The following is a 27,796-nucleotide window of genomic DNA, read 5'->3' on the forward strand; positions in this document are numbered from 1 at the left end:
ATTCCATCCCTCAGTCCTCATTCTCCCATTCTGCTCCCAGGCTCAGTGTTCTCCAGAACAACCCTCTTTCATCTCTCTCTCTCTCTGGCTTCCCTGTAGCCGCTGCCTTCAATTCTGGTCCCTCGTCTCTTCTCCCAGTCCTTCAGCCTCATTTTCTTCTCTGGTTTGAGCTCAGTTCCTCTTCGTCGTATTCCCAGTTTCCGAGTATTTCCAGCCCCCACGTTCTCTGCTCTTGACTCACAAGGCGGTCGCTCCTCTACCTCCTTTCCCCACCTCTGTCTTCCATCGCGGTGGGCGGTCCAGGGCGAGGCCCGGATCCGGGGCGGTTTCCGGGGCTCCGCTTGTGGGCGGCGCCCGCTCCCCTGTCCCCCTCCCAGCCCTCCCATCCACCCTCCCTCGTCCCTCTGCCCGGAGCTTCCCGGGTCCCCGGCGCCGCCTACTCTCTTCTGGGCTTTCGCTACCGCCGCTGCCCCGGGGAAGGAAGAACTGGGGGGTTGGGCGGAAGGAAGCGAGAGAGAGGAGGTTAAAACGACCCCTGTTCGGCCCAGTGCCGTGTGCAGGAAGCAGGAGGGAAAAGAGGAGGAGGAGGAGGAGGAAGAAGTGGAGGGGGGGAGGGAGGAACGGCCCTGCCTGGGGCCCTGAGGCCCGGGGAGAGGCGGGGAGCTGGGCCGGGGAAAGAACCGGGTGAGCTGGGCCAAAGCGCCGAGGTAAGAGAGTCAAGGGCCTGGAGGGAGGAGGGTAGGGAAGAGAGACGGAAGAGAGCAAAGGACTCGGAAGGAGATGGAGGAAGAAAGGGGAAAGGCAATAGGAAGAGAGGAATGGGGAAGGGGGGCAGAAATGGAAGGAAATACGGAAAGGCGGGGTGGGGAAAATAGGGTTAGAAAGTGGGTAATAAGAGAATGAAAGGAAGGTGGAAAATGAGGTAGGGGACGAAAGGTGGGGAGGAAAAAGATGGAAGAAGGGAGGTGGAAGATGCCGTATAGCAGATAAGAGTGGGAAATGGACTCCCGAGGAGAGGGACGAGGGGGTACGGGGTGACAGTGTGAAGGTAGAATCCCAAAAGGATGTGGGGTACCCAGGAAAGGAGAAAGAGGGAGGGGCACATCACCTCTTCTCCTCCCCCTCCTCTGGACTCGGCGCGGCGCTCAGCCTCCGCCGCCTCCAAGGGGCGCTGTCACACGTCCCGAGGCTGCATCAAGTAGCAGCCGGGGGAAACATTGTGGGACCCAGGACGGGAACGAGAGACAAAGCCGCACCCCGTGTCCCGTCGCTTCCAGTGAGGTTCAGTTCTGTCCTAACTCGAGTGCCTCTTATCCAGATGCTGCTGCTGCTACTGCATTTCCTCCTTCCCTTGAGTTCTGATGGTGCCCAGAACTCCAACACAACCTCAGAAGGTGCTCCTTTCTCTTAACATCTCTCCAAAAGCCTACTTCCACTGCATTTCACTGTTTCCGTTTTTTCACATTCACTATCTCAACCAAGTCCATCTCTTCCTTCATTTTAATTTATCTGGGACAAATACATCTTATTTATTCCTTCTTTCCAAACTCCATTTCCTTTCCCGATCCTATTGACTCGTTATCCTCCTGAATCATAGTCTGAGACTTTGTTCTAATTGTCCCTTCTTCCTAACCTACAGCAACACAGCCATCCCTCCCTCTTTTCGCTGGTGACCTTTCCCATTGATCCTTGCTCTATTATATCATGGTTCTTTAAAATTGACTATCTTTTCCCTTTCCCCTCCACCTCTGACAGGTTGCCAAATCATACACCCACCATGGGAAGGGGGGATCCGCTACAGGGGCCTGACCCGAGATCAGGTGCGGGCAATCAACTTCCTGCCCGTTGACTATGAGATTGAATATGTGTGCCGGGGGGATCGTGAGGTTGTGGGTCCCAAGGTTCGAAAGTGTCTCTCCAATGGTTCTTGGACAGATATGGACATGCCAAGTCGGTGTGGTGAGTAAACTTGCAATGATTCCTTTTGCTCTTCCTTTTCCTTAAGGAATCCTCCTTCCCCCCCCCCCCCTCACTCTCCTCCCCTCAAACTCCTTGGCCATTGCTATCTTGCAAGTAAGGACTTTAAATTGTATAAAATATTTTTAGAGCTGTGCTATGTACTATTAAGAATATAATGAAGTCATCAATCTATAGTATTTTTTCCATTCTCCCCACATAGTCCATTATGACTGTGGCTAATTGAATTTTTGTTATTTTACTTTGATGGTTATTGATGATACCTTACAAAAATAAATGCCTAAATCTAAGATTTATATCCATCCCATCTTGCATACTCCCCTCTCCCAATGTAGCTACACATATTTACTACATCATGATGCTGTAGAAAGAATCCTGAATTAGAAGGTAGAGGACTTGGGTTTAACTTCTGACTCTCACTTGCTGGCTGTGTTACTTCAGGCAATTCGCTTAAACTGATCAGCAATCAGTTTATCTGTAAAATGAGAGCATTGCATAGTTGACCCCTTAAAGTTTCTTCTAGATGACCCCTCAAGGATCCTATAAACTTGATTTTAATATTAGATTAAGTAAACCTTGGGAGTAATTATTATTGCATTATTTAGAATTTTAATAAGCAATTATATGTACAATTGAATTTTAATCATTATAATCAACTAAACTTCTTAAGAGTAAGAACATGTTTATTTTTCCTGTTATCAGAATCTGGCATAGTAGCTACCACACATAATAGCTACTTTAATGCTCATTTAATAAATGAATACTGGGAAAGGGTCTCTCTCTGCTGTGTCCAAAGATCTTGGTTCTTTCTCTCTTTGGATCTTGTTCTTTCCTTCCTCACTTACTTGAAAAGCATTCTGTCCATATCTCCTTATGCCCAATCTGGTTTCCTTCCTGTTCACTGAAATGAAAGAACTTTCTTCACTGATACATATATCAGAGGATATGTGTATGTAGTATATATATCTATATATGGTATATATATATATATATATCTATATATGTGATTTTAAATATCAGTATATACACTATATATATACAGTATATATATATGTATATATGATTATAAACATCAAATGATTTGCATCATTCCCTTTTTCTCTGTTTCTTTACAGTACGAACCTGTTCCAAGTCTTATCTGACACTGGATAATGGGACAGCTTTCCTCAGGGGAGGAAATCGTCCAGCCCTGGATGGTGCCTGGGTGGATTTCAGATGTGACTCTGGTTTCCATCTAGTGGGCAGTTCCCGAAGCATCTGTGCCCGGGGACAGTGGGATACCCCGAAGCCCTCCTGCCAGGGTGAGGGGAACAAGTACTGGGGTGTATTTAATGACAACAACTTTTAGGGGATAGGTCCCATGTAGGGAAGTGGGGATGGAAAAGGAAGAGGATACAGAAGAATACATTGGGGGTGGGGAGAGGCTGAAATAATATTCTATTCCCTCTTCCTATAACCCAGCCTCTACTTCTCTAATTGCAATGTTGCTTCTCTTAACTCTTTGTCTACCTCTGGGCCTCTTTTCTCAGCTTTACTTTTTTCCTTTTTCTGTACTCCTCATCTTTGACTCCCAACTTTTTCTCTCTTTCTCAAACTGTCTTACCTTACTCTTATAAATACTCTAATATTTTCTCCATAATCTTACTGTTTCTCTATGAATTTGTCTTTATGTTTTAAGGTTTCCTGCACCTGTCTTCTTATTTCAGTCATCAAATTTCCTATATGCCTCCTCAAAATATTCAAGTCCTACTTAAAGAAGATAATTCCAAAATTTAGAATGGGGCTGTTAGTTTGGGAGGGGAGTTGGGAAGAGAGAATGTAACATTTGGGAGACAATCTAGGACAAAAGGGATTTTATAGTAAACTTACTTTATCCAACCACTCTTTTCAGTCCTTAGGTTTCCCTCCTTAACCTCTTTATTTATTTATTTATTTTGAATTTCACGAATTTTCCCCCTAATCCAGCTTCCCTTCCCCCCCACCCCCACAGAAGGCAGTCTGTTAGTCTTCACATTCTTTACCTCTTTTTAAATGAGATTCTGGTGTTTGGTCCTCCATACTCTGCCCCCCCCCCCCCAAGTTTTCCACTTGCAGACTAGGGAAACCTGTTCTTAAATCTCTGGTATACTGTTTCTTTGTGTCAACTTCCCTAACCTTAAAAACTTTTTCTGCTCCTTCAAGATTCTGCTCTTACCCTTTAATACCCTGTCTATCCTCATTGAACCCTAAGTCTTTGACACTCAGCAATCTTAACCTCACCTTTTGGCTATTCTTCCCTAAACCCTGCTCTGCTCCTGAGAAAATACAAGTTCTGACTTCCAGCCCCAACTTGCTCTTATTCCCAGACACCCTTCCTTCCCAGAAACTCAGGCGTTCTGCTCTCCCAAGTGCTGGACTTGGACAGGTGTGGGGGGGTCTTGGGAATCGGGCCAGGGAAAGCTGGGCATCAGTGATAATTCTTCTCTGCATCCTCATCTTTCCTGCTGCCAGTGAAGAGAACCACATATACAGGTGAGACCAGAGAAACCTACATTCCATTTACTGTACCACCTTCCTTTCTCTGTCATTCTATCCCTTCTTGTTCTATTCCTGTTCTATTCCCTCTGCCAGTTCTTCCTCTAGGCTGTTGCTCCCCCATCCTCTACTTCTAGATTCCCTGCCTTCCCTTAATTTCTCCTCCCAGATGCTATTCAGGTGAATATCAGGATGCTAGTGGAAGGACAGGGTGCCTCCATCCCTCAGTTCATTTTCTTAACAACCTTACCATTTTATCCAGACTTTGCTCCTACCCTCCCTTAAGTGCTCTCCTAATCCAAATGACCCCTGCTTCATTCTTTCTCAACCTTGTTTTTATCTATACCACCATCATTTTCAGTACCAATTGTACCAAGTCCTTTCTTCAATGCCCCATTTCTTTGCCCCCTAAAACACCCCATCACTTCTTCACCCTTCACTGTTCCAATATCATTTCCCTAAATTTCTTTTTCCATATTTTTTCTTTCCATTAATTCATCTGCTAAATCCTTCCCCACGCTGTTTTCCTGGACTCCCACTCCATTCTCCTCCTCTGCCTCACTTCCCTTTTTGGTCCCCAACTCTTCACCCATCCCCCTTGCCCTCCACTCGCCCATCGCGCGTCCACCCACCTTCCCCCTCCACTCCTAGCCCCGCCCCGCCCCCCTTCCTCACCTTCTCTCACGTGCTCGCTGGCCTCACTGCTCTCCCCGCCTCAGCATGCTGCAGCTTCCAGCTTCCTTCCCAAGCTCGGCTCCTCTTCCCTTTCCCGCCCCGCATCCTCCCTTTCAATCACCGCCCCTCGCACCCCCTGCGGCCGCGCCGCCGCCTGTGACGTCAGAGCCCGCCCCCTCCCCGCCTCTTGCCCCCTCCTCCTCCCACCGATAGCATCCTCCTTCCCTCGCTCTGTGCTCTGTCAGTCGGCTATAGGAGAGCTCTCGGCCACAGCAGCGGGAGCGGCCGGGGCTTGCTTAGGGAGACCAGACCCTCTGAGTCCCCCTCCCCCTCTTTTCCTCAAATTCGGGATGGAGGCGTCACCTCAGTCCCGGTCCCCGCTCCGGAGCCCCCCCTGAAAGTGTCTCCCCTGAGGTTTCTCACTCGTCCTCCCCGCAAACTGCCCCTCCGTTGGTCATGGACCCGGGTTCTCCCTCCCTTAGGGTGGGTTGGCCGCTACTGGTGGGGATGGTGCTGGTGGTGAATGTACCCCTGGTATGGGCCCCTAATTCTCCCCCTCGACCCGGTATCCCTCACCCTCATCCGCACCCCCGGGCCCCCTTAGCCCCCTCCTTAGGCCGGCGCGCTGTCTATATTGGGGCGCTGTTTCCCATGAGTGGGGGTTGGCCCGGGGGCCAGGCCTGCCAGCCGGCGGTGGAGATGGCGTTGGAAGACGTGAACAGCCGCAGGGACATCCTGCCTGACTACGAGCTCAAGCTCATCCACCACGACAGCAAGGTAGCTCCCCCTGGAATGGGGTTGCAGGGGACAGTGACATTTGGGCTGGGGACACTGCTCTGGGCAGGCACATATATCAGCTAGTAATTAAGGTCCAAGGTGATCTACCTAACAAAATAATCAGGATTTTCTCATCTAGGGAGTGTGGGGGCATGAAAGAAAATGATATATGATGGAGGGGGAAGGGAGGAGAGATTTGGAGAAGGAAATAGTGTAGGGGTACAAGCCGAGTTTACACAATAGCAAGGTAATTATTATGATGTAGGAAACTGAGGTGGGGGTTGGGGTGATTTAGGCTATGAAAAGAAATTAGGTACAAGAGAAAATTAGGCTAGAAACATTCAGAACAGGATTGGGATGAGGGACATTCTAAGCTAGATACCCAGTTACAGCAAAATAGACTCCAGGGGTTTGGGGGAGGAAATATGGGTAAATAGGAGTAAGAGGAACAGGGGTGGAAATCAGACAGGAACTGAAGTAATTGCAGAGCAGGATTTAGGCTCAAATGCATTACCCTCAACTCCAAGATATTCCTCATGTGAGTGAGTGGGGCAAAAGGGAGGGTTGGGAGCAGGGTATAGGAATGAGAAGAAAACTTGGTTATTAAAAGGATCTGTAGACCATTATTATTTTTCTTAGCAGTAATGTAATGGTTAAGAGAGAAATTGTGTTTGAACAAAACTAGGGACAGAGGCACAAGTTTATCTTCCAAGGAGAGTAACAATTTCTCATTCCTCAGCAATGTGGGGCATTTGAATATAGGAGAATAAAGATTTGGGGAGAAAGTTAGTGATATTCTAATGGATTACACATACTCCATGATAGGTACAAAGAGAGCATTGTATATGTATGAAAAAGTTTTGGATAAGGCATAAAATGATGGGCAAGGGATGGAATTAGAAGACTTTAGGACTTTATGCTAATTATTTAGGGCAACAAAGTAAACCCAGATCTATGTGTCTTCAGGGCAACTTGAAGAATGGCAAAACCAATTGACTAACCCTTGACTAACCCCTGAGAAGATCAGATTAGCCCCATGATACATGGGAAGAACAGGTTAATACAAGAGAAGTAAAAAAATACAGGGAGAACTGGAGGGATTAGGTAAGAGGTAGGGAGGGGATTTCATTTAAGAAGGGCATGCTAAGTGTGAGACGCAAAACAATCCTGTTTGGAAAAGGAAGGGAGATAACTGAATACAGGAAAAAAATTATGGTGAGGAATGAAATACTAGAAAAATCACTTCTGAGTCAAGATCACAGAGAAATGAGGGACACTTTGAGCTCGAATTCATCCACCTTAACAGGTGATTCCTTGGAGATGTAAAGGGAGCATATTGGGGGGGGGGGACATGGGATATGGAGCTGAAGAAAACAAATAAAAGTGGGAGGGAGGGGGAAGGGGAAAAAGAAATGTTTTCCTTGAGTACAAATGCTGATTTACTGGAGAGGAGTAGGCTATGGGGGAGGGAAGCAGTGATAATATATGTGTCTCTTAGTTCATAATGAGCCAAATACATATTCCCCTGACAAGTATGGAAGAGAAAGAGTACCCTACTCAAAGGGTAGGGTAACATATACTGTTACTATTAGAGGAATATTGAGAGGGTTTAGAATTTGGCACTTAGGAGAGGCAAAAAAGGAACTGGGATAAGTGATATATTTCTGGGAGAAGGAAGAAAAGTCTGGAAGAGTATTTCAAAAGTGAGGGGATGAGAAAAAAACTGCATCAGAATATTGAGAATTGATGTTGATAGGGGATAGGGTTGGTGGTCAAGTTTTAATTGAGTGTTTTTTCTTCTGATTTCCTAATTTCCTGTGGCCCAAATGTCAAACCTTAGTGGGGGAGAAGGTATCTCCAGGGGGCCACTTTTATTTCCTTTCTACCTGTCCCTGTGTTTCACCATCTCCAGACCCCTTGTGTTTCCTGCCCATCTCCCTTATGTCCCTGATCCCCTGCTGGGTTTCTGTAGCTTTTGAAAGGTCAGATCTTAAGAGAAAAGAGAACATGTACTGAGACCTATGGTTCCTGCTTGGTCCCTTTAACCCTCTTTCTTTCTCTTTATTCACCCTCAGCTCTTTATCTACTTTTTTTTTAATTGCCTATCCTAAGCTGTCAATTTCCTCTCACAGACCTCAAAGTATCTTTCCATTTCTCCTGTACTCCCTTCCTATTTCTTGTCCTCTTGCTCCTTTTTAGGTCTCCTGTTCCTTCCATCCCCCAATTGTTTCTCTTTTCTAAAGTACCAGTAAAAATGTCAGGACACAGTAGGGAGCATGGATAACTGAGATTCCTATGGTGTCCCTCCTCCCCCCCTTTCTCTTTCTCTTACCAGTGCTGAAAAGAGATAAGGGAAAAATATGGAATGTGAAAGAGGAAATTTAAAGTGAGGTGTGGGCTTATGGGAATTTTACTTATATTTTTATTACTTTCTATTAGAGAAATCTTGAGACATCAAGTCTGAGGAAGGGGTGGGGGAAGAATGTCTGGGGGATCAGCAGAAAGAACACAAGGGAACATAGTCAAGGGGAGGGGGGAAATGGTATGAGAGGATAATACTTGATAGAGAGGCAAGTACATCTGGAGAAGGAAGAGGGACAGAAAGGTAATAAAAGAAAGAATCTCAGAGCAGGGATAGGGGATGGGAAGGAGAGAGGGATCTGAAGTAAAATTGCTACCTGACTCCTACCCTTTCTATACAGTGCGATCCTGGACAAGCCACCAAGTACCTATATGAGCTGCTCTATAATGATCCCATCAAGATAATCCTCTTGCCAGGCTGCAGCTCTGTCTCCACCCTTGTAGCAGAGGCTGCCAGGATGTGGAACCTCATTGTGGTAAGCTAGAGCGTAGATAGTCATCTAGGAAATTCAACCTATGGGGGCAGGTTAACTCAGATATAGGGATCCAAATCCATTTTGATTGTGGATTGAATGCTTGGAATCTTCCTGAATGTTTGTCTTTTATTTCAAAGAAGGCCATGAATCATGACAAGCACATGAATTGGATTTAAGTGAGGGGGTATTGTGGTCAGTCAACCAGCCTCACTTTCAACTCCTGAACCATTTGAGCCCAGGCACCAGATAAGAACCAGAAGGACTGGAGATAGCTCTGAATGAAAGGCAATTAGGGTTAAGTGACTTACCCAAGGTCACCCAGTAAATGTAAAGTGTCTGAGGCAGGATTTGAGGTCAGTGTTCTATCTACTGTGCCACCTAGCTGCCCTAGCTTGAGAATCTTACTATTTTTGAGAACATTGTGGAGAAAATGGTCCCAGGTTCAGACTACTGTAAACCAAATCAACAAAGCTCCCACTCTGACTGATAATCCCAGAAATGTCCATAAAGTTATAGTTGCTTGAAATCTGACAGCTAGTTTCTCTAGCAGGATGATTTAGTTAGGTCTGGGGAAAAACTTCCCAGTTTTGAGGAAATATGTGAAACTTGTAGGAATGACTGAATGATATCTCTTTTCATAGGACTATCTTGGCAGAGTTAGAAAACCCTATGTCTGTGTGAGCAGTGAGGAAGGAGAAAAGAGAGAAATGGATTGACTTCCAGTAACTCTTAATAGCTTGGAGTTCATGTTGAATAAGTCTTATTGTACCATTCTCATCTCTTTCAGCTCTCTTATGGTTCAAGTTCACCAGCCCTGTCAAACCGACAGCGTTTTCCTACTTTCTTTCGAACTCATCCATCAGCGACCCTTCATAATCCTACCCGAGTGAAACTCTTTGAAAAGTGGGGCTGGAAGAAGATTGCCACTATTCAACAGACCACTGAGGTTTTCACTTCGGTGAGGGAGGTGGAGACTGGGGTCTGAGGTGGGGAGTGAAGCTCATTAAACCACTGTTTGGGGGTCATTTCCCTTATGAAAAGCATTTTATGGAATGAATGAATGGAAAAGCCCTTACTATACACTTACTATCACTGCATTAACTTCATAAAAAGAGAAATCATTTCTTACATAAAATGGCTGACTCTTCCAATTCAAGGGTTCTGTCATTTGCCTTTTAATGCTCTCATCTTATTTGTAGATCAGAAGATAAAAAAATCATTCCCAAATTCAGATAGCAGAAAAACACAGAAAGAAAAGGACACTCAGAAATGAGAGAAAGGTGTGTGTGATTGTGAAAATGAAGGGGGGAGAAGAGCGAACACCCAGAAAAGAAGCGAGGTAGCAAAGATACAGATTTCCACTGTCAATATTAAGAGAATTAATTGAAGGAGAGAAACTGGAGGGAGGGTAGAAAAGGAAATTCTTAGTTCTAGACCTGAGAAAGAAAGACATCAATCAGTCTGTATTTATTTCTCTGACCTTATTCTTTATGTCCACTTTCCCCTTTAGCAATTTTGCTTTCTGATACTCTAGATACAATTATGATTTTTCTTTTCTATTTTTTCACTTATTTTTCTGTTCACTAATTATCTATTTATATCAGCCCTATAATGGGTTTCCACTAACTTCTATGACCTTTCCAGTGACCTCTAGTCATGGAGATCATATTCTACTGATTTAAAAATCTGATCAGTTTTATCTTAAAGGTTCTGCCAGTTTAGGGAAGCCCCCTAGATTCTACAGAAAGCATATAGTTCTGGGATAACCTTGTAGTTAGCTTACTTGTAGGATTACTGACCAATTCTAAATTTACTCCCCAATTTACTCCTCAAACCTTATCTAAAATTTGAGCCTAGTACTGAGGCCTTATGGAATAATTTAGGAGGCAAATTCATTGTGTGTGTGTGTGTGTGTGTGTGTGTGTGTGTGTGTTGAACTTGTTCTTCTGTCTGCTTCTTCTAATTGGTTTTCAGCAAGGATATAATTAAATAGGTAGTAGGTGAGTGGAAAATGGGAAACTGCCCTGAATACAACCCTGTACGTAGGTAATCTGAATGCCATTCCCTCCTATTCACAATCTCTTTTTCCTTTTCTGCCTCATATGAACTCTACCTTAGGGCAAAATAGATCTTGTGGGGAAAATGTACAAAAGTGCTATTCTAAGAATATGTATTTGATATACAAGTTCCAAGTTAATTCTTTTTGTCTTTTCTCAAAGCATACTTCATATTTTTCCCAATTGTCAGACTTTGGATGATCTAGAGGAACGAGTGAAGGAAGCAGGAATTGAGATTACCTTTCGCCAGAGCTTCTTTTCTGATCCGGCTGTGCCAGTGAAGAACCTTAAGGTACGATAAAAGAATAAATAAGGATCTAGAACAGCCTGAACCCTACAAACTGCTGAAGATGACATGATTTTTTTTTTTTTTTTTTTTTTTTTTTTGTGGATAGTGAGGAAAGTCTGCCTGGGCAACAAGAAATCTAGGTCCTGGTAGTGAAAGGGAATGGTTCATCTCACTAATTCAGTTATTATCAATCAGATACTTACTCTATGTGGATCACTATATTAGGGACTTTGGGGGACTTACAGACCTCTTTCAGGATTTTTGCTTTTCTTCTTTCTGCAGCGCCAGGATGCTCGCATCATCGTGGGACTTTTCTATGAAACTGAAGCTCGTAAAGTTTTCTGTGAGGTGGAGCTGGACTCTGAAGAGGGAGGGTGGTCAGGGAGGACACATCAAGCCTTGGTTTCTCATGTTATCATTTTTGTACTCTTCTGTCCAAGCATTTTTCTGATATCATTTCTTTCAGATACCATTATATTCTACCTCAGTTTCCTGTGAGTTCCTATGAAATAGTTGAGGGCATTAAGGAGGAACTTCTGAGGGGAACTTTATTGACTTTATCTATTTTTTGTAACCCTGACATTTGTACGTGTCATATTTTGCCTCTCCCTTTTTCCTTTTTTTTTTTTTTGTGAATAACACAAAAGGATGGGCTGAAGTTTGAGCCAATCTTAGTCATTCCTCTCCTCTATACTCAGGTTTACAAAGAGCGCCTCTTTGGGAAGAAGTATGTCTGGTTCCTCATCGGCTGGTATGCTGATAACTGGTTTAGAACCCCTGACCCAGCCATCAACTGCACTGAACAGGAGATGGCAGAAGCAGTAGAAGGACATGTCACCACAGAAATTGTTATGCTAAACCCAGAGAACACTCGTGGTATCTCTAATATGGTGAGAAGTATTTGGGGCTAAATAGTTAGTAGGTATGTGAAGTGGGTCAGAGATCTGGGTGCAGGGATTATAATTAAAAGAATGTTGCTATAACTGGAACTTGACAGTGAGGGTTAGGGAATGTGATCACTTTTCTGTTCTGAATATGCTTGAATGGTGTGGTTGCTCTGGAGATGGGTGGGGGTAAGGAATCAAGTTTCTTTTATGCTCAGTGCTCTACTGAACTTGGGGAGGGGTGTGTGTGTCACTATAGAGATGAAGAGAAGTTGAAGATGTGTAAAGGGAGGGCAATGGAGTCAATAATTTAATTCTTTGGATGTTCTGTCAATTGTACTTTGCTTGACAGTCATTCAGTTCCTGAAAAGCTGGGTACAAATCAGATTTTATTTTCTCAGGAACATATTTTACTCAAATTTTTTTTTTTTTTGGGGGGGATGTTTTATTAACTTTTCTGCAAAAAAGGACCATTTCCCCTAGCGGGAAAAGCCTACTTAAATGTCTTTTCCTTCCTTCTGACTGATATTCATCTGGCCTGATTTCTAATGCTTTCTTTAAATTTTTATGTTAAGTAGTTTATGATTTATAAATAAATACTTAAAAGAACTAAGTGAGTTAGTTGGTGATTTCTTTTTTTGTAAAGCAAAATCTATTTAAAATATTCTTATGTACATTGATTCAGTAAACATACTGAGAGCTTAGAAGCCTTTTAGGAATAAATGGTCTATCTGGGGAATCACAACTGCATAAAACATTTATGGTGACAAGAAATGGCATATAAAAGTGCCAATATGAGTGTTAAATCAAAGCTATGGGAGTTCAGAGAAGAGGGAGAATTGATATGGGCTGAAGAAGTTGGAGAAAGCTTCTTTGAGTTAATGTGATCTGACCTGGACCTGGAAGGCAATTCGGGGGCCAATTAGTCAAATCCTTCTATTTTGTAAAATGAGGAACCCTTGAGTCCTTGAGAGAGGAAGAGAATGGTTCAAGGTTACATAGGTAGTAGGTGACAGAGTTAAGGTTTGAACCCAGTCTTCTGACTCCAAAAGTCAATGAGAGACAATCAATAATTTCATCAAGAAAGGAATAAACATACACTGCTGTCCCCACTTCTTTCTCTTTCCCCTCTTACCCTCACAGTAATGCTTGGATTTGGAAATCTCCTAATCCTCAGAGAGGGAGTCCTTAAAAATGAATCACCAAAGGAAGTTTGGGGAAAGTGGATAGAACTAGCCAACTGATTCAGAAAAGACTTTTTCATCATTGAGTTCAGGACTTGTCAGTAATCATGTTCTGCAAATGAACTGAGAGTACAAGTATTTTCTGATAGGAATTTAATAAACCTCTTAAAAATGTTGCTCAGTTTTGAAGTAGAAAATGACAGGGAATTTGTTTTTGGTTATTTGAGGGAACTAGTGTTTTATATAGAGAGATTTTAGAGAAAGATGACATTTAGTATCAAGGCCACAATGCTAGCCATAAGACTAGGCTTGATTGCTTGCTTAGAACAAAAACTAAAGTGATTTAACTTTACCAAAGGATAGAATTGGCTTAACTGCCTAGTGAGTAGGCTTTATGCATACTGAATAGGACAGAAAAATGGTTAGGTCAATGTAAAATGACTTGAATCCTAGGGGGGAAAAATCTTCCAAATAATGTAGGAGAAGGCCTTTTTGTGGGGACCCAGAATGACTATATTGTGAAACGTAGGGAACACAAGACAGAAGGGCTCACATTCAGAAATAAGACTAGGAAGCAAATTCTGGGAGGTACTAAAGAATTCTTAGACCCTGAAGCAGGTTCTGGGAGGGACTGTGAATTCTATCAGGGCTAGCAGCAAGATTTTGATGGATTGTGAATCCCACCAGCTTTAGCAGCAGTGCCAAGCAAAGTTGATCATGAGCCAGAAATTTCTGTATTTTGGACTAGCATTTGTTCTCACACATCTAACCCAGACAAGGATGAGGTGAAGAAAAGAGAGGAAAAAACTTACTTCCTGTGAGCTGTGCCAACTAAACTGATCTCTTGTGAGATGGTTGGAACAGAAATCTGTACTCTGTAGATTTGTTCATTTTAATATATTTTATTTTTCTTACTGCTTTCTGTTAATTCCTTAATAAAAATTTCTTTGGAAAATTATATCTTTGTCTTAGTAAAAGGAATTTTTCCATAAATGTTAAAAGACTAGGTAAATTAGGCTTAGCCAAAGTGGCTATGTTTATCCCAGTTCAGAACTCAGTAGAACTGGGGCAGGTATAAGGTGGGAAATTGGGAAAATGAAATGAAAGTTCAGTGGGGTTGGGCACTGGGTTGGGGGTCATTTGTGGATGTTGATGCCTTCTCAAGGCAATCTCATACAGTATTTAACATAGATTGGGGAGAGAATGGAAAGAAGGAAACTGTTTCAAAGGTCAATGTCATTGCCCAGACCTGGAATAGAAAAATAGCCATGGGAATAAATAAGAAACAAATCTGAGTAAGATCTGAAAGAGAGGATTGACAGAATTTGGTCATTGGTTATAGAGAACAAAGAAATGATATTGATTCAAAGGTTTTCAAGTCAGTGTGTTTGGGAGAATTGTGAAAATAGAGAAATTTTAAGGGAGAGCTAATTTTCTGAGTGAAGACTGGTTCAATTTTGTTCATAACGAGTTTGAAATGATGGAACATTCAGATAGAGATATTCTATAGGTATTTGCTAATGAAAAGTTACATCTGAGATGAGGTATGCATAGGACTTAAAAGCTAGAAAGGACCTTAGAAGTCAAAGAGTAGAGAAATCCCTTCATTTTATACAGGATTCAATCAAACTAAATGAAAAAGACTCAGTGTCTTTGTTCTGTGTATTTGTCTTATAAGCCAACAGACACATGGATACAGGCCAAGCATGGTATGCTGGAAAGAGCAAAGATCCTGAGGTCAGAGAACCTGGGTTCAAATCTCCCCTTTGTTACTACCTAGCTTCTGAGATTCTTTACAGCTTTAAACCTCTGATTCTCATTCATCTATTCAATGAATAAGTATGTGAATTAAATGGATAATGAAGCAGGAGTTATGGTACCCTGGTATATTAACTTTTTCTCTATTCCTTCCCTCGTCAGACATCCCAGGAATTTGTGCAAAAACTGACCCAGCGATTGGGGAGCAAGAAAGCTGAGGAGACTGGGGGCTTTCAGGAGGCACCTTTGGCTTATGATGCCATCTGGGCTTTGGCTTTAGCATTAAACAAGACTTCAGGGGGCAGTGGAGTCCATTCGAGTGGTGGGGTGCGACTTGAAGATTTCAACTATAACAACCAGACCATTACAGACCAGATCTACCGGGCTATGAACTCTTCATCCTTTGAAGGAGTTTCTGTGAGTCTTGTTCCATCCCTTACTTTCTATGGCTTTTTCTCAAATATTTTTACCCTTTAAATTATCTTTCATCCTCCAATCCCACAGTATCTTTTTATTCTGAATAGATTTCTTTGAATTTTCTTGGATTGTATGGACCTAACTTTTCTTTGTCCCCAGTTCAATTTTTGGCACTTATCTGTTCCTTATCCTCTTAAAAGTTACAGAAATACCCAATATAAAGGCAGCTAGATAATATAGTGGATAGAGTACAGGAAGACCTGAATTAAAATGTTACCTCATAGACTTAATAGCTGTGAGACCTTGAATAAGTCATTTAATTGCATATCTCAGTTTCCTCATCTATAAAATGGTTATAATTATAGTACATACTTCCCAGAATCATGAAGATAAAAGGAAAATGTATTTATAAAACTCTTCACAAACCTTAAAACTTTATATAAGTTTTATTATAAAAGAGAATGGGTATTCCATTTTCTTTTGACCTGTTATTGGATCGCTCCATGATTTTCATGATTCTCCTTAATACCATAGAATTTTTATTTCTGGAAGAAAATATAGAGAGCATCTACACGAACTTCTTCATGTTGCAGTTGAGAAAATTGAGGTCCTAACAGGTTTATGACTTGCTTCAGGGTCATATAGCTAGCTAAAGGCAGAGCTTTCTTAACTCAGTCTAGTGCTTTTTATAGTTTGAAGGTAATATACTGTCACAGATGCTTAACTTCATCTCTTTAGAGGAATGATGTTTTAAAATCTAGGGTACTAACAACTGGGGTGTGTCCTAAATGTAGGAAAATAGCATTTATTTTAAATACATGAGATATGAAAGCGTCCCTGATTTGCTTTTTTTTTTTTCTGTCCTTTTACCCATCCTTCCTCACATCCCTCCTCCCATCTCCATCCCTTTCCTTTAGGGTCATGTGGTATTTGATGCTAGTGGTTCTAGGATGGCCCGGACTCTCATTGAACAGCTACAGGGTGAGGGCAAGGTTTGTGGGGAGGAGAATTGGGATGTGGGAGGGATCCCAAGTGAAGAGAGAGACACCAAGTACAGAGGGGAGAGCTGTCAAGTGGAATACTGAGAAAAATTACAAGGTTATATTCTTTTTCCCTTGTGCCCTGGCTTATCTTTTCCATTCTTCAGGCTGAAGAAAGTGACAACTCTAAAATTTCTATATATCTGTTTATCTATAGCTCATTTATATATATATATGAGTACACTCTACATATATATATATGTATATATGTAACTCACTCTATGATTTAATAGCTGTGTTCCTAAAAAATTATAAATTTAATTAAATCTTATTTTCCCCATGACTTATATTATCTTTTAACAAATCTCTTCTCTTAAAATTTCCCCACTCTTACTTTCACTCTAGCTTTTCTATCCAAGGAGTTTAATCTGTAAGCATATGTTTTAAATTTGCAAAACTATCTAATTATTTCAAACAGTATTGTCATTTAAATGAATTAATTGAAAATTTTTGTGATGCTGACAACCACCCTACTTTTTAAGTCTGACATTTCTTATCTATTTATGAATCAATATTGTATTGGGTTTAATGATTATGTTTTCCTGTATGACCAATAAGTTTCTCTTGAATTAATTTATCTTCTCCATTCCTTAGTAAGACAATTATTTCTTGAGTCTCTTTAAAATGCTTTTTTTTAACCTTATCCCTTTCTTTTTATGTCTAGAATGAGGAAAAAAAGAAAGATATTTAACTACCATGAAAGAGATTTAAAGTAGTGCTTTCAGAAGCTGCCTAGAACAGGGAATGACAGGGAAAAGTGTGAGACATTGGAATAGGTTACTGAGAAAAGTTGTGAATCAATCTTTCTCTACAGAGTTTTGAAACTAGGAGAGATTCTCGTCTCTGAATTGGCTTAAGTGTGCTGTGCTTTCATGGAGATAAATGAAATGATGATTCCCAAGATCCCTTCAATTATAAACTTGTTATCCCTAGAGTTAGATAGAGGAGAAATCAAAGATAGCAGTGTGCCTTTTCAGGAGATGGGAGAAAAGAGGATGTGGGTTCTATTTTCTAAGTTTCTAAGTTCCTCTTTTGCCTACCCCCCTTCCTTCCTTCCTAGGTGGAAAATATATGCAGATTGGCTACTATGATAGTACTAAGGATGACCTCCACTGGCTGGGTGCTGATAAGTGGATTGGTGAGTGACATCTGTTGTCTTCTACTGTGACTTTATTTCCTACATCCCTTGTCCTTCTGTGAAGGGGAAAAGCAAAGGCTATTAATACTGGAGAAGGTGGGGGAGGATTGTGGTTGGAATATGGCAGCTATATAGCTTAGGACCCAGTTCAGAAAACTGGAGGGGGACTAAAACATATTTTTATCTTGGTGAAGAACTATTGAAGAAGTTCTTGGAGTAGTAAGAAAGTCACAGATTTTAGCAGTAGGTATGCTGAAGTTGAAGGAAGAAAAATGTTTTCACGCTGAAGGTTTCTGATATAGTAGAAAGACTGAACATAAGAGAACCTGTTTTTTGTTACACTTGTGATCTTAGGCAAAGTACTTAACTAGAGCTTTGTTTTCCATATTTGTAAAAGAAGGCAATTGATCTAGACTCTAGATCATATCTAAGACTCTTTATGTCTAATATATTAGTTTTCTTTTATAGTTCTCTATTCTGGTGTTATCACGCAAATTTTCAGGCAATCTAAAACCCTGAATTCAGAGCAAACTGGGGTGCTTATCCTGTAGAAGAGAAGATTTAAGGAGTGACCTAATTTTTGTCTAAGGCACATAAAGAGTTTTAAATGAGAAGAATGTTGCAGTGCTCTTCATTTATGTGGGAGTTTAAATTAAAATTGAGACAATAATTAGATAAAAAAGAAGGAATTTGAAGGGGAAAAAAGCTTTGAATTAGGCAACTGAGGCTAAATGGTGAAAGGATCTTTGTCCTGAAGTTTAAGAGAAAGATAAAAAGCTAGCCAAGAATCTGTCCCTGATGGTTTAAGCTGTTTGATACCTCGTTTTTATTTTTGATTTTTTAGCATCTAAAACAAGATGTTTAAAATTTTTTTAATTTAAACACACTTCCTCCCCTCCAAGTATCGTTTGCGTGCAATACATATATATATATGTATAATTATATGCATTATATATTTACACATATATAATATATCCATATATATTTATATTTTCTTTAAAGATAATTATTTTGGAGAACTTTGGGAGAATGTGTGATACCTCTTAAGGAATTTGTAGATTCTCTGAGAGACTGTTGATTTAGACATCTTCTCTAAAACAAGACACTGACTAATATATTTTTTATTTTTTGAATTTTACAATTTTCCCCCAAACTCGCTCCTCCCTCCCCCCCACAGAAGGCAATCTGATAGTCTTTACATTGTTTTCATGCTATACATTGATCAAAATTGAATGTGTTGAGAGAAAAATCATATATTTTATTTCTTCCTCTTATATTTTATTTTCTTCCTTAAGGATAAGAGATAGCAAACTTACATAATATATAAGATAACTTTTTCTTTAAAAATTAAAGGTGATAGTCTTTGATCTTTGTTTAAACTCCACAATTCTTTCTTTGGATTACAGATGGTATTCTCCATCACAGATATCCTAAAACTGTCCCTGATTATTGCACTGATGAAATGAGCAAGTCCATTAAGGTTGATCATCAACCCCATATTGCTGTTATGGTATACAATGTTCTTCTGGTTCTGCTCATCTCACTCAGCATCAGTTCATGCAAATTCATCCAGGCTTCTCTGAATTTTCATCCCTCCTGGTTTCTAATAGAACTATAATGTTCCAGAACATACATATACCACAATATGTTCAGCCATTCCCCAATTGATGGACATTCACTTGATTTCCAATACTTTGACACCACAAACAGGGCTGCTATGGATATTTTTGTACATGTGATATTTTTACCCTTTTTCATGATCTCTTCAGGGAATAGACCCAGTAGAGATATTGCTAGATCATAAGGTATGCGCATATTTTTGCCCTTTGGGTGTGATTCCAAATTGTTCTCCAGAAAGGTTGAATGAGTTTGCAGCTCCACCAACAGTGCATTAGTGTCCCAGATTTCCCACATCCCTTCCAATGTTGATCATTTGGACTAGATATGGTAAAGATTTTTTTCAACTCTGTGATTCTATAGTTTTTCTCACTTGATTTTTTTGACTCAAGCCTCTTTTGGTTCATCTTTTTGCCTGATCGTGACTGTATCCTGCTCCATCACTACTATACCTCCCTTTACTTAAGAAATGGAAATTTTGCAATCTACTTTGATGCTGAAACTCAGCATCTCTCCCAATCTTGTCTATTAGGAATATTTGTTTCCGTAATGTAACATTGTAGATCTTCTGCAGCTTTTCTCCTTTCTTTAGTAAGATTAGGATTTCATAAATATACATATACATATATATATATGTCTGTATACACACACACACATACATACATATGTATATATGATCAGAGACTTTTTTTTTTCAAATTCCTCACACTTTAGGGTTCTCTCATTTTTTTCTTTTCTGTTTCATTTTTCTTCCCCAATCCAGGAGGGTCCCCACCAGCTGACCAAACCTTGGTTATCAAGACATTCTCCCATCACTGTACTACACCTCCCTTTACTTAAGAAATGGAAATTTTGCAATCTACTTTGATGCTGAAACTCAGCATCTCTCCCAATCTTGTCTATTAGGAATATTTGTTTCCATAATGTAATATTCTAGATCTTCTGCAGCCTTTCTCCTTTCTTTAGTAAGATTAGGATTTCATAAATATATATGTGTGTGTGTGTGTGTGTGTGTGTGTGTGTGTACACACACACACACACACACACACATTCATACATACATATGTATATATGATCAGAGATTTTTTTTTTCAAATTCCTCACACTTTAGGGTTCTCTCATTTTTTTCCTTTTCTGTTTCATTTTTCTTCCCCAATCCAGGAGGATCCCCCCCAGCTGACCAAACCCTGGTTATCAAGACATTTCGCTTCCTATCCCAGAAGCTCTTTATTTCAGTCTCAGTACTATCCAGTTTGGGCATTGTGCTGGCCATCATTTGCCTGTCCTTTAACATCTACAACTCTCATGTCCGGTCAGTACCCCTTTCTCTGTTTTATTATCTCTATTTCCCAAATGACCTCTATAGTCTCTACCTATAAGTCTATTCATAAATGAATATCATGGTAGAAACAAAATTTTACTTTATCATAAAACCCATGTATCCCCAAGGGTGTCTGCCCAATGTTGGCTCCCTGACTTCCCATGCATCCTTCAGGTCATCTATATGGGGGAAAATGCCCCTTTGGAATTACATTAAGGCATTGATAGATCCTAAGCAAAACATAAACTCAAGAACACTTGTGACACTGGTAGGCCTTCTGTATCTTTTGCCCAATTAGAGAAAGTACAGAGATTAATCTGCCCTTAACCTGATTTCTCTCAAGTCTTTTAAAACTTGCTTTCTTGTGGTCCCATGGTCTCCATCCATGCCTGAGCTTAGGCCTGTGGTGCTGAGTGGAAAAGGTCTGGTTTATCCACAGAGAGGCAATTGGTTTTCCCTTTCCCTCTCTGTATTCTAGGTACATTCAGAATTCACAACCAAACTTGAACAATCTGACAGCTGTGGGCTGCTCCCTGGCTCTAGCTGCTGTCTTCCCACTTGGGCTGGATGGCCACCACATTAGGCAAGGCCTCTTCCCCTTTGTTTGTCAGGTAAGGAGCCTGGAAGCTGTGTCCTAACCACCTTGCTTAAGACATCTTTCATGCTTTATTCTCTCTTCTTTTTCCCTTTACTCCACAACTTTGTTCTCCATATTCCTTTCCTTTTCTCCATCTAAGAGTGATATTTCATGCTTTTCTCTGCCTAACTATTGAAGTCTTTCCCAATCTTTTTTCATTGTACAACAAATTCTAGAGAATGGCATGGTGAGCAAATAAATGCTCTTGGTGTCAGGATTAATTGGTTTTAAACTCTGCTACTGTGACTGTGTTATTAGGTCCATTACCCTTAGTGTCCTAGGCAAATCTGAAACTATAAGTTGCAAAGCAGATGCCCATCTGTATTGGTTCAGATAGTAAATCATAGTGGAAGCTCCCTACATGGATAAAATATGAAAATATGAAAAAATATGAAAAGGATTCCAAAGTCACTATGAGACATCTTGCAGGTAGGGGATGAAGTGGAGGAAGGAAAAATGCATGGACATGAAACCCACTGGCATAATATGCCTATGATGTAGGATTCCAGAGAAGAACCGAAAATTGACAAGAGGGAGCCCCCATTAGGTCCAGAAAGATGGAAATCTGTTGAAGCTAGAGAGAGAGGGCATGAGAGTCTCAAGAAATAGGGAGGAGGGGGTGGCTGGGTGGTGCAGTGGATAGAGCACCTGCCCTGGAGTTAAGGAGTACTTGAGTTCAAATCCGGCCTCAGACACTTAATAATTATCTATCTGTGTGGCCTTGGGCAAGCCCCTTGACCCCATTGCCTTGCAAAAATCTAAAAAAGAAATAGGGAGGAGGGCCAGCTGGATAGAGCACTGGCCCTGGAGACAGGAGGATCTGAGTTCAATTCTGGCCTCAGTCAGTTAATAATTGCCTAGCTGTGTGACCTTAGACAAGTCACCTAACCCCATTGCCTTAAATAAAAAATTTTTTAGAAAAAGAAACTAAGGAGGAGTGACCTCGAGAATAATCTTACAGGGAAAGATTGGATGTTTTAGGAAAAGACTTAACAAGGCACACCAGTAAAGTCAGTATTATATATCCTACCATGCTGGTTAGGGAGCACTTTATAATTAACATCCCATGTCCATTTTCTTGGCACAATTCACTCTCTCCCATCTTTTCTCCATCTTTCTTCTTGTTTGAATGCTCTCTCTCATCCTTCCTCTTTCTCTATTTCTCATGCTCTACAACTCACCACCTTCAATTCCCCTGTTCAAGTCTCTCCCTTGTCTCTTTCTTGTTTTGGCCCCTCCCTTTCTTTTCTTCACTTTCCACAATGCACATACTTATTTATTTTCTTTCCTTAGGCCCGACTCTGGCTTTTAGGCCTAGGCTTCAGTCTGGGCTATGGTTCCATGTTCACTAAGATCTGGTGGGTCCACACAGTATTCACAAAGAAGGAAGAGAAAAAGGAAAGAAGGAAGGTGAACTGGCCTACCCTCTACCCCAACCCTATACTAAGCCTAGTCTCCTCTACTTCAATCCTCTGAACCTTTTCAGGAATAATTAATAGACATTTGATGGTATTGAAGGTGGGGAGTGGCTGTATCTCAGGGTAGGTGAACTTTCTCTATTACAGACTCTAGAATCCTGGAAACTTTATGCTACAGTGGGGCTGCTGGTGGGACTGGATGTTTTCACATTGGCTATTTGGCAGATTGTGGATCCCTTACATCGAACTATTGAGGTGCACTTAAAAGCTATGGAGTTGGAACTGAAGGCACTAAGAGCAATTCATAAAGGAATTGACCTTGTTAGAAATTAGTTCAGAAGACCTCAGCAGAGATAACTCTCTAGCTCTACTACCAGATATTGAACAGACCCTTTGTCCCTTTAGAAGGAACTTTATCAAAGACATTAATTATACAGTTAGGTGGGGAAAAGGAGGCAGAAGACAGGCATTATGTAGTAATGTATGTAGTGGGAAGCTGGGATTTGGGGGTGAGGATGGGGAAGGGAAACTCATAGAATAGGAATTGGGGATGTTATTGAGTTGGAGGTACTTGTATTGAGAATAACTTATTCAGGGAAGGGGGAAATGTTGGAAACTTTATCCTAGACAGGAAGTAGAATGTAAGAAGTGGCAGCTGTTGTACCTATGATTCCATTTTTCCCTATAGTCTTTCACCAAGGAGGAACCAAAGCAAGATATTGATATATCCATTCTACCACAACTGGAGCATTGCAGCTCCAAGAAGATGAATACTTGGCTCGGTGGGTAGAGCATGGAGGATCTGAAGATGAAAATGGTCTTGAAAACAGAAGGGAGGAGGAGAAGAACAGAAAAGGGGGTTGGGAGAAATGGATGGGAGTCACCTGAGGCAAGATAGACAAAATTTTAACATTTTCACCAACTTGTATTGTATGTCTCCCATGCAAAAGTACTTCATATAATAAAGCCCTTTCCAAGGAAGGAAGAAAATTTGTCTCTGTCTGGGAGGAAATGAAATTCTTAAGATAGAGATATGAGTTACACTTCTGTAGTGGCCGAGAAATAAATTGGGAATAACGTTGACAATTATATCCCAGCTGTGACTGACAAGTCATAGGTTTCATTCTTCTTTGGTTTAGTTAGTTTTTCTCTATTGCCACAAACTTTATCCTTAACCCTGGAAAGTCTTCTATATGTATTACCATGTTTATTGTTGGTTTTCAGAATAGGTGATCTGGTAAGCCAGTATGTACAGCTCAGCATAGTTCTTCACCATTACTGAGAAAAAACTAAGCACATGGCCTGCTGAAAAGAGATCAGCAGTATTATCTTATATTCAAAGGATAGAACTTTATAGGGAAAAGGGAATGAGGTTTAGGGAAGAGGAGTGGGAGGTGGGATCAGGGTGGGAGGGAAGGAAGAAGGATTGGTGGTGCTATTGGATAACAAAAGCTACTTTGCTTTAATGAAAAATTATGGAACTATTGGCAGCTGGTGAAGGATTAGGGAAGTAGGGAGGGTTAGGGAAGGAATAGGTCTTGGGAGAGAATGAAAATCAGTGTTTTTCAATTTTTAATCCCTAGGTATCTTCTATGGATATAAGGGACTGTTGCTACTGCTTGGGATTTTCCTTGCCTATGAGACCAAGAGTGTTTCCACTGAGAAAATCAATGACCACCGAGCTGTTGGTATGGCAATTTACAATGTGGCGGTGAGTCATTTTGACATGATCTCTGAATCACTGGCCTCTGTCTACATATAGGTAGATCATCCTAGGACTCAGAAATGGAGATCTGATAACAATAAGGTTGTGAAGCCTAAACAAAATTTTGTGATATTAGAGCAAATTCACTTGGAATGAGTAGGGAATTGGGGAAAGGGGAGAAGGTGGAAATGGGGGGAGGTGACAGTCTTTCTGCATGCAGTCATACTGGGAAAGGCATTGTCTTGTCTTGTAGGAAGGCTGACTCAGCTCTCCATGGCATAAAAAACAGTCTCTGAGCTTTCCACAACCCTTCCATCTTCCCACCAGGGGAAGAGGTATAAAGGAGAGATGATGCCATCTTTTAGAGACTGCGGTGGGTAGCCTTGGCTAGGGAGACAAAGCTGGAAATATACCTTCCATTGTTAGCAACCTGGGTAAAGGTCCCAGTCACCTCACCTTTATATTATGGCTATGGCTCACATTTATAGTGAATATAAAGGAAATGGATTCTGGTTCAACATAGTAATGGTTGTCCTTTATTCCTGAAGAAGACCATGACATCAGGGAGATAATGCCATGACAAGCACACATGAATTGGATTTAAGTGAGGGTGTGCTGTGCTAAGTCACCAGTCTCACTTTATCCTCCAGATAGAAATTAGGACAATTGGAAATAACTAGAGATAACTCTGGATGCAAGGCATTAAGTGACTTGCCTAAGGTCACACAGCTAGTAAATGCCTGAGGCTGGATTCAAACTCCAAGACCAATGCTCTCTATCCACTGTGCTATATAACTGCCCTTCCATAGTATTTTGTAGTGATTTAATAGTAATTTTCAAATGCAATTAAATGTTCTATTCCTGAGACAGATGGGGAATATCAAATGTGAATGTAGGCTTTCTGTGCCTATCTATTGGCTATACTCATATGTCTGAGGAAGCAGAAGAGAGAAGGGGATTCATTGGTCAGGACTGGGAAAATGATTGGTGGAATGTTTCTTTGGAGTTCATCTCCAAATCAGTGGGTACCATATCTTTAAAGAGGTTATCTAATGGGATAGCCAACACCAACATGTTTCCCTTGGTAATTCCTCAAACTACATTAAGGTAAGAATTAGGAAGGGAGGAAATTTGTCTCACATCTTTTTGGACTCTAAAATTTCTGATGTTTTTACTCTCTTTAATCTTTCTGATGTTTTTAATCTCTTTAATCTTTTTCAGGTCCTGTGTCTCATCACTGCCCCAGTCACTATGATCCTATCCAGTCAACAGGATGCCGCTTTTGCTTTTGCTTCTCTTGCCATTGTATTTTCCTCCTACATTACTCTTGTTGTGCTTTTTGTACCCAAGGTAAAAATTTGTTATAGGAGGAAACTTTTTCTGAATTTATCTTAATCTAAATTTATCTGTTTTTTGATTGCTTCCTGATTCTCTCTTGTGTTTTTGTCTTTTATATCTCTTTCCCTTAACACTTTCTAATTCCTCTTTTATTCTATCTCTTCGCATAACCCAGAACTTACCCCCTTCCTCTCCCCACATACTTCTAGATTCTTTGATTCTACCCTTCCTCCTTCCCACCGTTATCCCTGTGCTGTTGTCACTTAATTTTATTTGTTGCTTCTTCTTCTTTACCTTTGCCATTAGATTCATTTGAGAATTTTGTTCTTCCTTTCTGTACCAATTCCTCTCAGATGCGGAGGTTGATCACCAGAGGAGAGTGGCAGTCTGAGGCCCAAGATACCATGAAAACAGGTTCATCTACTAATAACAATGAGGAAGAGAAATCACGACTCTTGGAGAAGGAGAATCGGGAGCTAGAAAAGATCATTGCTGAGGTGAGTGGGAGGAGTTTAAGGGAAGATCAGCTTGTGATTTTGAGGAACAGGTAGTTTTGGGGAAGAAGGGGTTGTGGAGTTTACATTCTATTTTATATATATATATATATATATATATATATATATACACACACACACACATACACACATTATTATATGTTGAAAATATATTATGTGCTAAATATAAATATTTAGAATATAAGTATGGATATGTGTGTGTGTGTGTGTGTGCACACACACACACACACATTGAAAGATTCCATTTTCTTCTAATTCTTTTCTTCTCTTGTCATTTTCCTGGTATTCCTTCCTTTTCCCTTTTCTCAATTCCTTCTTCCCTTTTTTCCTACTCCCTGTCATCCTTTTCCTTTCTGCTCTTGTATTTCTGCCACTAGAAGGAGGAACGCGTTTCTGAACTTCGTCATCAGCTCCAGTCTCGGCAGCAGCTCCGTTCACGGCGTCATCCCCCAACTCCTCCAGACCCTTCAGTGGGCCTTCCTTGTGGTACTTCTGAACCACCTGACCGGCTCAGTTGTGATGGGAGCCGGGTCCATTTGCTCTATAAGTGAGGGAGTAGGAGTGAGAGGAAGGGAAGTAGATAAGATATTTTTTGGGGGTGGGGAGAAGAGTGGGACCATGGAAACAAGTGGGGTGGAGGAGGCAATTAGGAAAAGTTTTGGAGATTTGAGGGGTGAAAATAAGAAGAAACCCTCATCCCCAAGGTATAGAAATGGGCTTTATGAACCCACTGTTGTCTGTCTGTCTTTCCTAGGGTGACATAGTTTTCTAGTACTCTAGAAAACAAGCCTTTTTCCTCATACCCACACATCTTCACATCATGGCTTTATTATCTCAACTCTAATTGCTCTTGACCATCTCTTGATGTACACATATATATCACTGCTTTCTCCAATCTTCTTGTGACTTGTTTCTAATTCTATCTCCCATTTACTGATAAGGCTCACCTAATTCATACTTATTGTGTCCTCTGAACTTCTCCTCTCACATGCTATGTACTTTTTCATACTCTTATATACTCATAGTTCTTTCTAGTCTATAAACAAGTGTTTTTTTCCTTTCTTGCAATTTTTTCTCCAGTGTTGGACCATCCCTACATTAAACTTAGAACCTTTATGTTCTTTCACTTTTTTCCCTGCTCCCTCCACACTTTTTAAATTTTTGCAAGTCAGTGGGTTAAGTGACTTGCCCAAGGACACCCAGCTAGATAATTATTAAGTGTCTGAGACCAGATTTGAACTTAGGTCCTCCTGACTCCAGGGCTGGTGCCTATCCACTACACTACTTAGCCGCCCAACCTCCACACATATTTAAACTCTCACATTTGCCCTTTTTTGGCCTACATTCTCTTTTTCCTTGCTCAATATTGCATTTGGATTTTTCTCATACATCTTTGTTCACAAACATATTGGTTTTCATTCAATTCAACAAATGTATTTTTAAGGATTTAATATATACTAGATACAGGGAAAAATGAAAAAACCACCTAATCCTTATCCTTATGAAGGTTACAGTCTAGTAGAAATTAGATATGTTAACAAAAACCTGTTCCACCAATCATTTTCCCAATCCTGACAAATCAATCCCCATTTTAACCTGATAGAATATTATAAACACATAGGAAAGGTCAGGGTGACACGAACAATTGAAGGATCATTTATAGTTAGAGATTGCAGAAAATCAGAGAAGCAGTATGAT

The 27,796-nt window shown here is 40.8% G+C and overlaps 1 protein-coding gene across 3 annotated transcripts; it reads left to right on the plus strand.

Moving 5' to 3' along the window:
* Positions 1–631: 631 nt before the first annotated feature.
* Positions 632–27,377, plus strand: GABBR1 (gamma-aminobutyric acid type B receptor subunit 1). Of its 3 annotated transcripts, XM_074236828.1 has the most exons (23): positions 632–707; positions 1,319–1,394; positions 1,756–1,959; positions 3,093–3,278; positions 4,468–4,488; positions 5,771–5,943; positions 8,646–8,780; positions 9,568–9,738; positions 11,028–11,129; positions 11,409–11,474; positions 11,825–12,016; positions 15,115–15,369; positions 16,287–16,350; positions 17,470–17,547; positions 20,326–20,476; positions 20,964–21,096; positions 22,416–22,532; positions 22,688–22,795; positions 23,229–23,322; positions 24,124–24,251; positions 25,467–25,595; positions 25,937–26,080; positions 26,476–27,377. In XM_074236828.1, the coding sequence occupies exons 2-23, from the start codon at positions 1,319–1,321 to the stop codon at positions 26,647–26,649; spliced, it is 2,901 nt and encodes a 966-aa protein (XP_074092929.1). In that variant the 5' UTR covers positions 632–707; the 3' UTR covers positions 26,650–27,377. The 3 variants fall into 3 exon arrangements, with proteins under 3 accessions (XP_074092929.1, XP_074092931.1, XP_074092930.1); XM_074236830.1 differs by lacking the exon at positions 632–707 and having other exon boundaries at positions 901–1,394; XM_074236829.1 differs by lacking the exons at positions 632–707; positions 22,688–22,795 and having other exon boundaries at positions 1,231–1,394.
* The last annotated feature ends 419 nt before the right edge of the window (positions 27,378–27,796 follow it).

The sequence above is a fragment of the Macrotis lagotis genome, chromosome 5 (assembly GCF_037893015.1).
Source record: "Macrotis lagotis isolate mMagLag1 chromosome 5, bilby.v1.9.chrom.fasta, whole genome shotgun sequence".
Classification (NCBI taxonomy): domain Eukaryota; kingdom Metazoa; phylum Chordata; class Mammalia; order Peramelemorphia; family Peramelidae; genus Macrotis; species Macrotis lagotis.